This window comes from Triturus cristatus, chromosome 2_1 (genome assembly GCF_964204655.1).
Source record: "Triturus cristatus chromosome 2_1, aTriCri1.1, whole genome shotgun sequence".
In the NCBI taxonomy this organism is placed as follows: domain Eukaryota; kingdom Metazoa; phylum Chordata; class Amphibia; order Caudata; family Salamandridae; genus Triturus; species Triturus cristatus.
This window is the reverse complement of record NC_140581.1, coordinates 10,943,642-10,960,054: the sequence shown is the minus strand read 5'-3', so window position 1 is coordinate 10,960,054 and position 16,413 is coordinate 10,943,642. Positions and strand designations below refer to the sequence as shown.

At 46.8% G+C, this 16,413-nt stretch overlaps 1 protein-coding gene across 2 annotated transcripts in view; it reads left to right on the top strand.

Moving 5' to 3' along the window:
* Positions 1 to 11,507, top strand: part of LOC146863608 (uncharacterized) — a 192,250-nt gene extending 180,743 nt beyond the window's left edge. For both annotated transcript variants that reach the window (XM_085627631.1, XM_085627632.1), the window contains exons 4-5: positions 1,411 to 1,528; positions 11,217 to 11,507. In XM_085627631.1, coding sequence (XP_085483757.1) covers positions 1,411 to 1,528; positions 11,217 to 11,256 — 158 coding nt within the window. In that variant the 3' untranslated portion in view covers positions 11,257 to 11,507. The remainder of the gene's footprint in view (positions 1 to 1,410; positions 1,529 to 11,216) is intronic.
* Positions 11,508 to 16,413: the final 4,906 nt, after the last annotated feature.

The window sequence follows — 16,413 nt, the reverse complement described above, 5'->3', positions numbered from 1 at the left end:
CTCTCTTACAACTCACATCCCATTTCCTGTCACACTCTGTGAGGACTCTGTCTGATTTGTAGAACTAATAATGGATTTAAAAAAAGAAAGGGTGCTATATTTAAATATTTTAATAAGCATTTTACTGGCCACTGTTGGGGGCATTTACCTAGTCCTTGTGGTATATTTTGACAGCATAGTACCTTGTGGAACCTTTACATTTTGAGTTACACTTCATGAATGTGTTGCTCTGCATTCTAAGTCACCAAAGGTGTGATGCCTTAACCATTTCTACCACTGCTTTTCTGCACTCTTTGTCGCCTGACTATATTATGGTGCTGCTTCTGTGTTGTGTAGATTCTAAGCTGCCAAGTGTCCCTATGTCAACTATTTCACCTTCAGTCAGTCTTGACCGTCTAACAGATTTCACCTTGTATTTTGGGACTTTACATTTCGCTGTTAACACTACATCTATGCGCTCAAATGGTCCAGCAAAGTGCATTTAGGTAGAGGGACAGGGTGAGCTGAAGGTAAAATTCAACAATAGGACACCTCATAGTTATCAATTTTGTTCATTTGTGGAAATTCTTGTGTCATGTTTTCATCACAATCCTTTGTGCATGGTGACAGCTCTATTTTACAGGTAGCTGTTACTACAACAGGCACTAAATGTTTAAATCCTTGGATGTTTGACATTTGACATACTATTAATACTAACTTGTTGGAAAACAGGCCTGATGTATCAAAGGGTTTTACCCAATCTGTGTCTGTGGAGAAATGTGACAGTATATATTGGCCAAGATTTTTATGAGTCGTCAAAGGTGACTGTAATATTACCAGATTCTGTACAGTGTATAAAATAATTAAGTCAGACCCAACCCTGCAACTTTAATTCAAGCATACAAAACTGGAAGAAAACAATATTTTAGTGACACCCCTAAATAGAAAACTCAAGCACACTAATATTAAACCAGCCATCTTTGCTGCTATCCTGTGTAACAAAATTAAATTGTGTTGATCCTTTCAGGAAGAAATAAAAAGGATTCATTTTCTCTCAATGTCATTTCTTTGAATGGAATTTTAGTTTGTTGTTGTGCAGATGTTCATCAGTGTTTTTATGGTTACAGTGATGAGGGCTGCATCTGTTTCAGTGGGTTTCTATCAGTTATTACAGGTTTAAGCCACAATCAGGATTGCCTAAATATTAATTTCCTGAATAAAATTAGACAGCAGAATGTAATCTGGAAACTGACTTCTGTTTGTGATGATCTATGCCATGTCAAGCCAACCAAGCCAGCTTGCAGCATAGGTGCAGCTGTTTCACAAGTGATTCTCCCATTCCCATCATACGAGGGATTGCCTCTCAGCACACACACTGCTTTGTGATGTGAAGAAACATTGCTTCTAAGGTATCTAATCTTTATCTTTCAGCAAACACTATTGTGTACGTAGGGCATTGCTACGTGCCACCGAATGGAGAAGACATTCTCATCACAACAAGGATTGTAAAGGAGGACTGCAAAAACCCTATAGAGTGCTGGAAAATCAAGTAAGTGACAGGAGGATGGTATGAAAGTACCACAGCACAAGGGCGGCCAGGATGATGACTTTGCTGTATTCCATGAGTTGTTCCGTTGTGTAATAGGCGCATCATTCCTCTTCTGGCTTGACCTATTGTTGGTGTGTTGACCCTGATCTTTGCAAAGTATGCATTGTAGGCCTCTGTTCTTTCTCTCTTCTATGCATGTTGGGCAACATCTATGTGCATGGCCAGCATGGCCTCTGGCTCCAATTTTGTGGTTGGCCAACATATGTATGCATGACTAGCTCCGCCTCTGTTCTGTGTTATGGCTGGTTAACATCCATGTCTTACATTTAGATTTTTCAGTCTTTAGCTCAGATGTATACCAGAGGGCTGATGGCCGCCGCTGAAGAGAGTCATAGTTATTTTGTGGAATTTCTGGGTCCAATGCTGTCACAAAGGCAGAGTTAAAACCTTCCAACATCTTGGATACTTCCATGTCATTCTCTGGTGGTTTAGGATGGAACGTCTCATTAAAAGCTTCCAGAGAAAGGTCACGCCATGGTCTACGCACCTCTTTTGTCCATCCTGAGTTTACTACTAAGCTCGTCAGGTAGGGCGTTTGAATAGAAAACATGATCATAGAATGGTCTGTCCATGTAAGAGGGTCCGGAGGGTTACTGGTCAGATGATCTATGTTAGAAAAAATTAAGTCAAGCGAGTGGCCAGCCAGTTGTGTAGGGCCTTTAACTCTTTACTGAACACCAATCCACTTTTTGCCACTCCACTGCATGCTACTCCACTGTGCTCTATTTGAGTGTATGGTAATCTACTGTAAACTACTCCAGATTATTCTAGCCCATTCTATGCCATTCCAGTGCAAGCTATTTTACTGGAAGCTACTACTATACGCCACCCCACTTGCAGCCACTCTACTCGATGCCACTCCCTTGTATGTCCCTCTACTTTATGCTATCCCACTCTCAGAAACTCCACTGTAGCCACTCCACTTTATGCTAATCCACTGTACGCCATTCCAATCTTCGACATTCCACTGTATACTACTTCAGTTTTTGCAAATGCACTCTGAACTATTCGACTGTATGCAAATCTACTATACACCTCTCCAATTTATGCTATTTGACTCTACACTACTCTACCGTATGCCACTCCAGTGTAATTCAGTACAGTTAACACCACTCAACTGTACGCGACGCACTGTCCATTATTTCACTCTATGGCAGTGCACTGTATGCCAACTCAATCTATGCTATTCCACTGTATGTCATTCCACTGTATGCCAGACCCCTACACACTATTTCAATTTATGGCATGCCACTGTACGCTAGTCTGCTCTACCCCACTCTACATTATATTAAAATTCCACTCTATCCCACTCCACATTACATCAATTAAATCAATCACACTCACCGCCACTATATGCAACTCTACTGCATTCTACTCCTGCATGACCGAAGTCGCAAGATGGGTGAAAAACAAATGACTCAAGCTCAACACAACCAAGGCGTAAGAAGTAATCTTCAGCAAAGACACCTCATTCTGGGACTTCACCTGGTGGCCTGCTGATCTCAGACCCACATCCTTCCATGCAACCTACACCGAGAGCCTCAGAATAGTAATTGACAACCAACTCCTAACGGCTAGGGCGTCGACCTCAATTCTGGGGAACTGAGTTTGAGTCTTGGTAAGGACGCCAACATCTTGTGAATCTGGACAAATCACTTCAATTAATCAATCAATCAATCAATAAAAACTTTATTTCGGTCTTGTTAAAACAAACCATAAAAGTACACACAAGTACGACACAATAAGAATAAATATTGGGAATAAGTTCATCATTAGGATACATCAGTGCTGAGTTAGCAGGAACTTTAGGCGGTGCATACTTATAAATCCAGGCATTTTCTATATTTAACAGCCGACTTTAAAAACTCTAATTCAAAAAGAATACTATCACTACATAGTAGTTGTAAATACATCATGGCAGGTCTGATCTGATAAAAATAAAGTTTCTTTAAAAGCGGGACCAGATAGCGTTTGCAGGGAAATTCGTAAAATTTACATAAAAACATAAAATGCAGCATGTTCTGCGGAGACTTTCCGTCGCACCCGCAGAATGCTGCTTCTTTATTAAAAACAAAATATATGGTCTGACAAGCAAATAAATTCATCCGAAATCTAGTTAATAAAAATTTCTCATGAGAAGACAGAGATCCCATTAGGTAAGGATCAGTGTGTGGAGTTGTTTTTAACATAAGAAAAGTCCTGACGCTTGATTTCTGTGCCTCCTTAGTTTCCCTCATCATTTTCCTGTCCATCATGAAGGCGGTTTTTGTTGCCTCCACATCCCCCTTAATAATACATTCGGTAGTTTCGAATAGCTCACCCCACCCTAAGCTTAAAAAACCTTGCCTGATATATTTCAGCCAGGGTACAGCAGATGAGTTATCCATAGACAAGCAATCTTTTAAGATCATGTGCGTTAGGGGGATATCTGGGTTTAACCATAGTTTTAACCAGCAAATCAACGGTCGCAGGGAAAAAATATCATTGATATACTGAACCCCCAACTCCTCATGAATAGCTAAATTAGATGTACCTTGTGGGAGACACAGTAAGCGTTTCAGGAAAGTATTCTCCACAATCTGTAACCGCTCACCCGAGCTATACCCCCAAATTTCACTTCCAAAAGATGCCATAGCCACTGATTTGGCATTATATAATTGCAACATTGCACCAGTAGGCTTTTTCCCCAGTTTCGAGGCAAAATTAAAGATAGCTGCGTTCACCCTAGTAAAGTCCCCTTTCATTTTCAGAATGTATGGGCCCCAATTCAGTTTGTTGTCTAAAAGGACACCAATATAGGAGAACGTGCTAGAGATGGGAATCTTTTCATTGCCAACGTTAAATTGAAAATTCTTTTTTGAGGTTTGGCCTACCTGCATAATGAATGATTTGGAGTTATTTATTGTGAGATCCCTGTCTGACATAAAAGATTTAAAAGCAGTTAAGAGTGCTTGGAGACCTCTTTCAGTCCTAGATATAAGGACCGCAAATCACTTCATCTCCCTGTGCCTAACACAAAAATAGAATGTGTCCTCATGTAACGCAACTGGTGCTTGTGTAAAGCACTCTGATACCTTAAGGTCACGTTCGCGCTATATAAAACTCTGTTAAAAAAACCTCACCATGGCCAGCCAAGAGCTTGCAGTATCCATCTCCTGCTCAAAAAGATCTTTGAATGACTCCCCACCAACACTCAATCAATCAATCAATCATAGGCATTAGTATAGCGCACTGCTCACCCGAAGGGTCTCAAGGCGCTGGGGGGGGGGGGGAACGCTACTGCTCGAACAGCCAGGTCTTGAGTTGCTTCCTGAAGGCGAGATGGTCTTGCGTTGTCCGGAGGTGGATGGGGAGGGAGTTCTAAGTCTTGGCTGCCAGGTAGGAGAAGGATCTTCCTCCGGCGGTGGCTCTGCGGATGCGGGGGACGGTGGCGAGAGCGAGGCTGGCGGAGCGGAGCTGGCGGGTGGGCTTGTGGAAGGTCAGGCGGCTGTTGAGGAACTTGGGGCCCAGGTCGTGGAGGGCCTTGTGTGCGTGGGTGAGGAGTCGGAACGTGATTCTTTTGTTGACGGGGAGCCAGTGCAGGTCTCTCAGGTGTCCGGAGATGTGGCTGTGTCGGTGGATGTCCAGGATGAGCCGTGCTGAGGCGTTCTGGATTCGTTGGAGTTTCTTCTGGAGTTTGGCGGTGGTGCCGGCGTAGAGGGCGTTCCCGTAGTCCAGCCGATTGGTGACGAGGGCCTGGGTGACCGTCTTCCTGGTCTCGGTGGGGATCCACCGGAAGATCTTTAGAAGCATGCGCAGGGTGTTGTGCATGAAGACGAGACGGCGTTGACTTGTCTGGTCATCGAGAGGGAGGAGTCCAGGATGAAGCCTAGGGTGTGTGCGTGGTCCGTTGGCTTGGGGGTGGTTCCCAGGGCGGGGGGCCACCAGGAGTCATCCCAGGCAGAGGGTGATGATCCCAGGATGAGGACCTCCGTCTTGTCTGAGTTCAGTTTTAGGCGGCTGTTCTTCATCCATTCGGCGACGTCTTTCATCCCTTCGTGTAGGCTGGCTCTGGCGGCGTCCGGGTCGCTGGTGAGGGAGAGGATCAGCTGGGTGTCGTCGGCGTAGGTGATGATCTTGAGGTTGTGTTGACGTGCGATGGTTGCGAGGGGGCTCATGTAGACGTTGAAGAGGGTGGGGCTGAGCGATGACCCTTGTGGAACGCCGCAGATGACTTCGGTGGCCGCTGACCGGAATGGGGGCAGGCGGACTCTCTGGGTTCTTCCGGGGAGGAATGAGGTGATCCACTCCAGGGCCTTCTCCTGGATGCTGGTGTTGTTCAGGCGCTGTACCAGGGTGCGGTGGCAGACAGTGTCGAACGCTGCGGAGAGGTCCAGGAGGATGAGGGCCGCAGTTTCCCCGTTGTCCATTAGGGATCTGATGTCGTCTGTGGCTGCGATGAGGGCGGTCTCCGTGCTGTGGTTGGCTCGGAAGCCGGATTGCGAGTGGTCGAGGGATCCGTTGGTCTCGAGGAAGGCGGCTAGCTGTCTGTTGATGGTCTTCTCGATGACTTTGGCAGGAAACGGGAGGAGCGAGATGGGGCGGTAGTTCTTGAGGTCGGAGGGGTCTGCAGTTGGTTTCTTCAGCAGGGCACTGATCTCGGCGTGTTTCCAGCACTCCGGGAAGGTGGCGGTGTTGAAGGAGGTGTTGATGATGTCGCGGAGGTGGGGTGCGATGATGTGGTCGGCCGTGTTGAAGATGTGGTGTGGGCAGGGGTCCGTAGGGGATCCGGAGTGGATTGTGTTCATTGTGCGTGTTGTGTCTTCGGTGCTGACTGGGGTCCAGGTGCGGAGGGTGGCGGTGGGGGGCATCGGTTCGGTGGTGGGGTTCATGGTTGGTGGGCCGAAGCTGTTGTGAATGTTGGCGATCTTGTCGTGGAAGAAGGCTGTGAGGGAGTCGCAGAGGTCTTGCGAGGGAGTGATGTCATTGTTTCCGGCGTCGGGGTTGGAGAGCTCTTTGACGATGCTGAAGAGTTCTTTGCTGTTGTGGGTGTTGTTGTCCAGTTGTTCCTTGAAGGCTGTCTTCTTTGTGGCGCGGATCAGTTGGTGGTGTTTGCGGGTGGCGTGTTTGAGGGCCGTCATGTTGTCTGTGGTCTGGTTGGTGCGCCAGGTGTTCTCCAGGGAGCGGTAGTTCTTCTTGGAGGTGATGAGCTCGTCGGTGAACCAGGAGGCTTTCTTGCTGCCGCGTCTGCTGGGGGGGTTCTTCTTCAGTGGTGCGAGGGCATCTGCGCAGTTGGTGATCCACTGTGTGAGGTTATTGGCAGCTTCGTTGGGGTCCGTTGAGCTGGTGGGGGGGTTCTGGCTGAGGAAGGTGGTGAGCTGGTCGCCGGTGATCTTGTTCCAGCTCCTGCGGGGGGTTGAGGGTGGTGGTGGGTCGTCGTTTTACTGAAGCTGAAGTGGACGCAGCTGTGGTCAGTCCACTGGAGATTGGTGGAGTGGCTGAAGGTGACGTATTTGCTGGATGAGAAGACTGGGTCAAGCGTGTGGCCGGCATAGTGGGTTGGGGTGGTTACCAGTTGCTTGAGTCCGAGGTTGGCCAGGTTGTCCAGCAGAGCAGTGGTGTTGCGGTCCTTGTTGTCCTCCAGGTGGAAGTTGAGGTCCCCCAGGAGGATGTAGTCGGTGGAATTGATGGCGTGCGGGCTGACGAAGTCTGTGATGTCTTCGCTGAACTGTGTGTGTGGTCCCGGTGGTCTGTAGACGAGGGTGCCTCTGAGCGTGGTCTTGGGGTCGGTGTGTATCTGGAAGTGGAGGTGTTCGGCGGAGGTGAAGGTGTCATCGGAGTTGGTCGATGGTGTTCTTGTGGATGATGGCGATGCCTCCTCCTGTCTGGTTGACGCGGTCCTTCCTGGTGATTTTGTAGCCTTCCGGGACGGCGATGGCGACGTCGGGCACTGAAGAGGCGTTCATCCAGGTTTCTGTCAGGAAGGCGATGTCTGGTGCTGTTGAGTCGAGGAGGTTCCAGAGTTCAATGGCATGCCTGTGAATGGAGCGGGTGTTGAGCAGGATGCACATCAGGTGTTTGTTGCTGGGGCTCAGTTTAGCAGGTGCGGTGTTGGGTCGGAGGCCGGTGAAGCGGCAGGTCAGGCAGGTGAAGGGTCCGTGGGTGCGTCTCGGGGTGGCTCGGTAGCAGGAGGTGTTTCGGCCGGCGTTGAGTGCGTGGAGGGTTTTGGCGTCGTAGATGTGCAGGGTGTGCTGGCGAGGGCAAGGACCAGGGGGTCTGGCGCTGGGCGCGGTCCAGGCGCGGACGGGCGCAGACGGGCTTACCTTTGGCGCACCTTCGGCGCTCAATCGGCCCTCCCGCTGCGCGCGTCCGCTGCGCGGTCGCTCTGGGGGCGTCATAAGTAAGGAGCCGGGAGGGAGGAGCAGCTGGGTGGCGGGAGCGGGCGGAGAATGGAATCACAGGGGGGCGGGGCCGCAGGGAGGCAGCGGCGGGAAATTCCGAGAAGCAGCGGGCAGCGGGAAATTCCCAGGAGCAGCGGGAAATTCCCAGGAGCAGCGGGCAGCGAGCGAAGGAATCTGCAGGCAGGAGGCGGCAAAGGCAGGCAGGAGCGGCAGCAGTGAGTGGGGCGACCAAGCCCTGTGGAGGGCTGAGCGGTCACTCACAGAACCATCACCCAAGTGCTCATCACCAGCAAGCTAGACTACAGCAACACACTCAATGCTGACATCAGCACTCACCAGACTATACAAAACTCAGTGGCCAGGTTCAGCTCCCAGCCCACACTCACATCACCCAGCACCTCAAAATGCCCCACTGGCTTCAATCCACAAATCAGCGCTCTTCTAGTTCCTGACTGTAGGAAATGGCCCCTCTTTGCCTGGCCTCTGATGTAATTTTGATAGGAGTGCACTGGGTGCCTGCTATTCAGATCCCTAGTGCCAAATCTCGTTCCCTGATACAGCATGAGTGGACATATCTGCATGAGCAGGCATGCCCCTGTGGGATCTCAGTCAATTCTTAGATATTGAAGGTAAACAGCGATGCTATTTTAAGGCATCTGCTGGATACTGGTGAAAATGAGTTCCTCAGCTAAATGATTGCTTCACTGAAACTAGAGATGTTTGGTATCAAACATCTCGTATTACTAAGGCCATACTGATTCCAGTGATGGTTTTATTAATACGTGCACCCAGGGGGCACCTTAGAGGTGCCCTCTGAAAACCAACTGCTAATGTACTCACTGACTGGTGTGGACCAGCCTGTCACCACAGACATGTTTCTGACCCCTGCAGGTAAGAGCCCATGCGATCTGAGGGCAGAAACATTTCCTTCTCAGGTCAGAGTTGTTATCAGCTCCTCCAAGCAGGGTGGATAAGTAATCGGCATATCAAGGCAGGAGGCTTCAAAACCCTCTGCCGCCTTTGATATGTGACCCAAGGCTACCCCATCCAGGGGAAATGGCACCCATTCCCCCCGGGCCCATTTGGTACCAAGGCAGGTGGGAGAATTAGATAGTCAGGAGGCATTTCCCCCTCTTAGGCTACTACCACACCTAAGGTGAGCTACCTCATGTGGACACAACTCTTAGAGTTCCACCATCTCAGTTTTAGCAGAACTAGGCTTTCTGGGTCAGGCTTATGCCAGCTTCACACACTAAGTGGTCATATAGAGGGTATAGACACTCTAAAGATAATAAGCCTATTGGCTACTTATTGTCACTCCCCGTAGAGCCTCTAAATTGAGTATTTAGGTGGCACCTCTATCACCAGGAACTTAGATTCGATGGATCAAGAATGATCGGACAAAGAAGAGCCGTGAGAAAAGCGAGAACTGAAGACTACTGTAGACTTTTTGCACCAAACCCTACCTGCCTGCACAAAGTCCCAACAATCGTGACCAGCAACTCGTTCTCAGCTGACCAGCTTCCAAGAACCCCGCTAGAGTGCTAGCCCTTCGCCTATTATCAACAATCTCCCTTGGAGTAGATGGGCTACTCCCGCCAGTCCGCAGGCACCGAAAATGAAGGGTTTTGGTTTAATGAGCTGCTACTCCCCTGCAAGCCCAATGCAGCAGCTTCCCAGGAAGGGGACCCTGTGCTGCTTAAGGTCAGATCTGTACCCTCAACAAGTGAGAGGACACAAGACCAACCAGAGCCATGCAGGACAGAAACTCAGGCTACCGACCTTTTTCTGCAAGCAAAGACTGTGAGAGTCTAATACAGACTCCAATGACAATGAGACTGATAAGCCATTGAGGAACATAAGCACAGCAGAGACCCATCTCCAGTATGATTCAGTTGTCCTGATCTTACACCATCTACCTGCAAGACTGACAACCGCAAGGTCCTAGGAGTCCAGCTGACATTCACACTTTGGTGGCCCCCTTCTTTCTATCAATGTAGCGCACACAGCTACCAACTCGACCAGCACTTCTACACCCGGCTGCCCCAAGGCAGGTAACAAGTAACTGCTGGTGGTCCTTTGGACTTTGGCCACCTACGATTGTGTGTACGGAAGGAGACCCACAGAAACCAATTGCAAATAACTGTATGCAGCATCTGCCTGTCCTCCCATAGGAAAGCAGTGCTGCATAAAGATGCATTACAGTAACCCATTTGCTTACCTGTAAAAATTCTTATTTAAATATGTACTCACTTGCGAATTAAGTTCTTGGTATCAAAATATAAATCAAAATGCAGCCTTACTTTCTAAATTGGTCTCAGGTTTATTCTTGAGTGTATGTCTCGTGTATTGCCTCTGCGAGTACAACAGATGCTTAGCACTACTCTCCGATAACTGATCACTCACACTACCGCAAAAGAGAGAATCTGGTTTATCAGTTTCGCTTCTGTAAATCAATTGGGGTTCGTCTGGACTCTCGACACAGTATACCTCTGTTGGTCAACTATATAAAGAGCCAGCTTCCTACACTGATGCACTAATAAAACCTTACACAACATTGGCCCCATATATGTCAAAAGATGCATAAATGTCCACAAAAGTACAAGCCACCTCTGCTTAGTTGAGAATCTACACACACTCCCTGCAGAACCAGATCCAACAGTTGTGTCTTCCCAGCTACCTCTGCACATCAGAGCCTTCTCCTCAGTTCCTGAATTCCACATGAGACTGAAGACCTGGCTCCTCATATAGCTCCGACCTTGGCTCGGGCCATACAGTTCCTAATTCAGTGTCAGGATACCCTCCTGGGTGAGTTGTTCATGACATGACATGACGTAATATGAGACTGATGATGTTTTACCATTCAAAGCCTAAAAACACTCAATAATACACCATTCTGATTAGATTGCTGTTGTTTTCTCATTAGGTTTATGTTCATCAAGACCAGATGGAAACCTTGCTTTGTTGAGTAAATAAATGGTTGCACTCACAAGCAATGCACAACCAATAGGGTGGGTTTACACTTGCTGTTGTGCGCAGACATTATGGGTGCATACATGTGTGTGCATGCATTACCACATTTTAAAAAAGACATCTTGGCTTTCAAAATGCAGATTTTTCCTGTTTTCCAGGATGTGCCTGTTAAGCTTGCATTAATCATTGTAAGAGTTCTTTACTTTTTCACGTTCTAATGATAGTTGGACAGAGTTAAACATTTGTTATGTCTTTTTTGTATTTCTCTATTACAGGACTACTCAAGTAACCTTCACCAGGATCTATGTTCAATAAACTTCAGTAGGGTTCCTATAAGATGGGCTACCAGCAGAGGACATTGCCACAGAGGAGAAGAACTTTGCTTTTGTGAGGAAATACCAGGTTGTCCTGCAACCAGTCACCTTACAGTTCATGTTAGAAATCACAAATCAATGCCTTGTCTGGCCTGCCTGTGTACCCCACTAGTATGTATTTCCTAACCACACGTTTGCTGTGACACCACTTGATATGCATATCAATTTATTGATAAATATTTTTATCATAAATATTTTGGTCCCTGAATTTTTTTGTTTTATGTGGTGGTATGAAAATCAATAAAAGATTTTAAAATGGTCAGGCGCCCTGTGCAAATGGGGGACAGGGTGCCATTAGTCATAACACGGGCAGGAGCCCCACTTTCTACAGGAATTATACAGACATCTAAGTGTTTTCCCCTGGTGCCATCATCAGGAGGTGCGGAGAGTTCAAGGGGCTATTTTAACTGACTCATCCCTGGAGTAGCCCTCTTTTGCCCCCTTCAATGCATCCATTGTTGTTTTTGAAGCTGCAGTCACTGGCTGTGAGCCTTCCCCGGTTCTAGCCTTCAAGTAGCAAAGCTTTGATTTTGGGATTAGGCGCACATTTTTTAAGCTTGTCAGGCTGTTTGGTTGCTGCGGGTGAATTTGTGAGAGTTGGTAGGTATCTCCTGGATGTAGCATGCCTCACTCAAGTGCATGGTCCACTTCTGTAGGCTTTGTTGATTTCTTTTGATTTGCCATTTGGAGTGGATGAGTCTCTGTATAGCCACGGCATGGCTTCCATCTTTCTTTGTGTGAGGATCACATGAAGTGTGTTGCTTGGAGTGGGTGAGTCTCTGTATACCACGGCATGGCTTCCATTTTTCTTTGTGTGAGGATCACATGAAGTGTGTTGCTTGGAGTGGGTGAATCTCTGTATAGACACAGCATGGCTTCCATCTTTCTTTGTGTGAGGATCACATGAAGTGTGTTGCTTGGAGTGGGTGAGTCTCTGTATAGCCACGGCATGGCTTCCATCTTTCTTTGTGTGAGGATCACATGAAGTGTGTTGCTTGGAGTGGGTGAGTCTCTGTATAGCCACGGCATGGCTTCCATCTTTCTTTGTGTGAGGATCACATGCAGTGTGTTGCTTGGAGTGGGTGAGTCTCTGTATAGCCACGGCATGGCTTCCATCTTTCTTTGTGTGAGGATCACATGAAGTGTGTTGCTTGGAGTGGGTGAGTCTCTGTATAGCCACGGCATGGATTCCATCTTAATTTGTGTGAGGATCACATGAAGAGTGTTGCTTGGAGTGGGTGAGTCTCTGTATAGCCACGGCATGGCTTCCATCTTTCTTTGTGTGAGGATCACATGAAGTGTGTTGCTTGGAGTGGGTGAGTCTCTGTATAGCCACGGCATGGCTTCCATCTTTCTTTGTGTGAGGATCACATGAAGTGTGTTGCTTGGAGTGGGTGAGTCTCTGTATAGCCACGGCACGGCTTCCATCTTTCTTTGTGTGAGGATCACATGAAGTGTGTTGCTTGGAGTGGGTGAGTCTCCAGGTGGCAGCTTCCTTTTTGTTTTCTTTCTCACATTGCATTCGGAGTGCCACTTGGAGCGAGCGAGTCTCTGGATGTCCACAGATTTGATTGATAATCATTTTACTTTTCATCGTGTGAATGAATGAATAAATGTATGTTTCAATTAATAAAAATATTGACAAAACCATAGTGTGATCGTACTGAAATTAACATATTATTAATTACCAAATTTTACTTCTAAAAAGGCTAAAAAGAAATAATGAGCCAACACTAACTGAAGTTTGCATTCCAACTTGAAGCCTTTCAATGTTCATCGATAGTCACGGGTCTTCTATTAAAATGTTTAAAGGTGATGCACACATTTGGCTAGCCTGGCCAGTTCCATTAGTGTTTTTCAGCTAAAAATAAGTTCTGTTACCCCTTTTCCTCTTTGCAAGTGTGGGTGGGATATTTTGAAAATAGAGGTTTTAGTAAAGTGTGGCATGCTTTCATCATACTTGGCCAGATGCAGAAAAAATTAGCTAAGGATTCATCATTTAATTTACACAACCTACAGGCAGTGACAATCTCCAGGCATTTCCAACGTGTCATTATGTCTCTTATTTTATTATTATTATTATTATTATAAAGCAAGAGGTCAAATCAGTGCGGAGCGGTAGAGGTGAGTTTTTAGTGCTTTACGAAATTTAGTCTCTGAGGGTTCGAGGCGCAGCTCTATCGGGAGCAAGTTCCAATTTTTGGCCGCAACATTAGCCGGATTGTTAAAATTTGCTTTAAAATTGGTTTATTCATAGCACTATTTAAGTAAGGCTGGCATAATGTGTCCCTGTAGGAATTTACTAATACCAGGATGTTGCCTTCAGAGGTTTCAATGAGTCAGATGTTTTCTTGCCAGGATTGATGTCAGATTTGGTACTTCAACACTTTTTTTTAGGATCCAGGGTTGATGGGGAAACATGCTCCAGTTTGTCATGTATAGGTGTAGTTTGCTGCAGGCAATCTGCAAGAGCTCTGACCAGGGTGAATCTCTTCTATGGAGGTATCCTTAAAAATTTCCTTCATGGTTTTTGGGGGTGCTGCACAGATTCTGCGATAGTTTTGCACAATGGAAGCCCTGTTTTCATATGTTGGTTTCGCAGTGTGTTTTCTCTGCAGCTTAATTTTGTAAAGTTATCTGATGAAGACGCTCGAGGAACAATCACATTGGCAAAGTTACAGACATAGAAGGTCACTGGAGATATTTCCTCAGTGTACTTTATGCAGCTGTATTGAAGGAGGCATACTACACATTTACCCACCGAGGTAGGACTTACTAATTAGCTGGTCGAAGGTACTCCACTTGAGTGGAGGTGTTGAAGAAAACAATGACCTCTTCTTGGATAAATACCCAGGGCAGAATTCATTCTGGAATTATGATCATTTCATAGAAATTAAATCTCAGCTAATTACTGTTGGAAAATGCATTTTTTTAAACAGTTGAAATTCACTGAAAAAAACAAAGATTACAGGGACATCAAAATTAGGAAAACGAAATTAAAACACCTTAGAAATTCACTGGAAAAAAGAAAGGTTGCAGGGACATCATAGTTAGGCGGACATTTCACTCATATGAAACCAGAGAAATTCAGCAGTTACAGTTACCTGAGCTAAGTATAACTTGCACCCGGCCTTCTGACCTCACATATTATGTCACTCATGACATGGTAAGTCGAATCACTGTTAATATCATGGATGACATCTTAAATTACATTACAAGTGAAATGTCAGCCTAACTATAATGTCCCTGTAACCTTTGTCTTTTTTTGTGAATATGTACGCCGTGCACAGCAACACTCACTATGACACTTTTTTTGGAAAGTTTGGAGAAATTTAGTAAAGATACGTCAGACATCGTCATAGGTATAGGCAAGTCAAAAAACACTGTTTTTTAATAGAAAAATGGTCCTAACTATAACTACCTTGTGGTGACCTACCAGTAGGTAGTTATAGTTAGGAGCAGGACCATGTTTCCATAGAAAAACAGTTTTTGGTTCCTTTTGATGAACCTTCACCAAATTTAACACAACAAGTGTACTGTGATTCTTGATGTGCATGGAAGTTTTGGGGTGATCTGTCAAGCAGGGGGCAGAGAAAAAGGGGTATCAAAAAAAGTACGTGTGTCCATGTTAACCTCCATAGGACCTTTAGATGAAACTACAGCCCAAAGCACTGGATTGAATTATACCAAATTTGTCAGAAAGGAAGACTTGGTTATGCAGATCACACCTTCAGGTATCTAATGTATTTAGTGTAAAACTATGCAAGGCCCAAAAACATTTTTTTTAAATACTGCTAAATTGCAAGATTCACAAATGACTTTTAAATGACCCCAATGTGGGTCAGGTCTCATGGGAATAACATAACGATAGGAGGGGTGCATGGGGCCCTAGGGACCATGACCTCCACAGGGCAGTACTTTTCATTTTTTCTGAGGGCCCTCTGGGGACTGCCACCTCCCTAGGGAAAATCTGAAATAAATGTGGGGGTCTCGAATGCCCCCACAGACCCATGGACCACTGCCTCCCCAGAGCATTTAAGTATGTGTATGGGCCCACACCCCGGGTGTTAGAAATGGGGGTCTCTAGTTGGCACAGGTATGCACTTGCGACAAGCAGGGACTCTCAATTCTAAGTCAGGATAAGGGGATCACCCTTTCAAATAACCCCTGCTCACCCTTTAGATAGTGTGGCACAAGCAGTCAAGACTATTCTCAGGGCGTCATAGGTTAAGCATTTGTGAACGCATACAGTAATACAATGACACACCACAAATGGACACCAGTCAAGGTTATATCAAAAATAGTTCTCTTTATATAACGCTTAGCACAAGACCAGAATAACGATTAAAATGACCACGGTATTATTTCAAAGTTCAATGTTCTTGTAAAAAGGCTTAAAATGCAAAAATAGGCTTCATTTACTCAATTCTGCTTCTTTTCAGGCTTTGTACGGTTCGTACCTGGGTGTACGACTCGTCCACATTAAAAACAAAGAAAGTACGAGTCAAACAATCGGTGCGGACTCCGGGGTCCGGGACGTGCACACTGCGGTGCGAACAGGACAAAGTACCTTAAGTTCGTGGGGTCCGCGACGGATAGTGCGAGACAAGTTGATGGGTCCGGGTCGTAGTTCGGCAGCATACTCGGTCTGGTCCGGTCGCGGCGTCGGGACGCGGTGTTGGTACGGGACCTTCAGGGGTACGGGTGGATGATCCGGATCAGCTTGCAGAGTCCGTGGCGTCGGCGTTCGGGCCGTACCTTCGGTGCGGATCAGCGGCGACACTTCTCGGCGCCGTACAGCGTACGGGGAGGATCAGCGTACTGAGGCTTCTCGGCTCTGAGTACGGCATGGTGCAGTACGTTGGCAGCGTACGGTCCGTACCTGCGGGACAGCGAAGCTTGAGTCCGGTGTACAGGGTTCGGCAGCCAGGGATGTACGTCTCGAATCGGCGGGGAAGGTTAGGTGCAATGCAGCCGGGAGGGATAAGGTGCGTACTAACGCTTTTGGTTCAGCGTAGACACACGGTGCCGGGCGGCAAAGACACGGCTTCGTGGCGGATGTAGTACGAGGCGTACTGGGGCCAAATCCAGTGGGAAA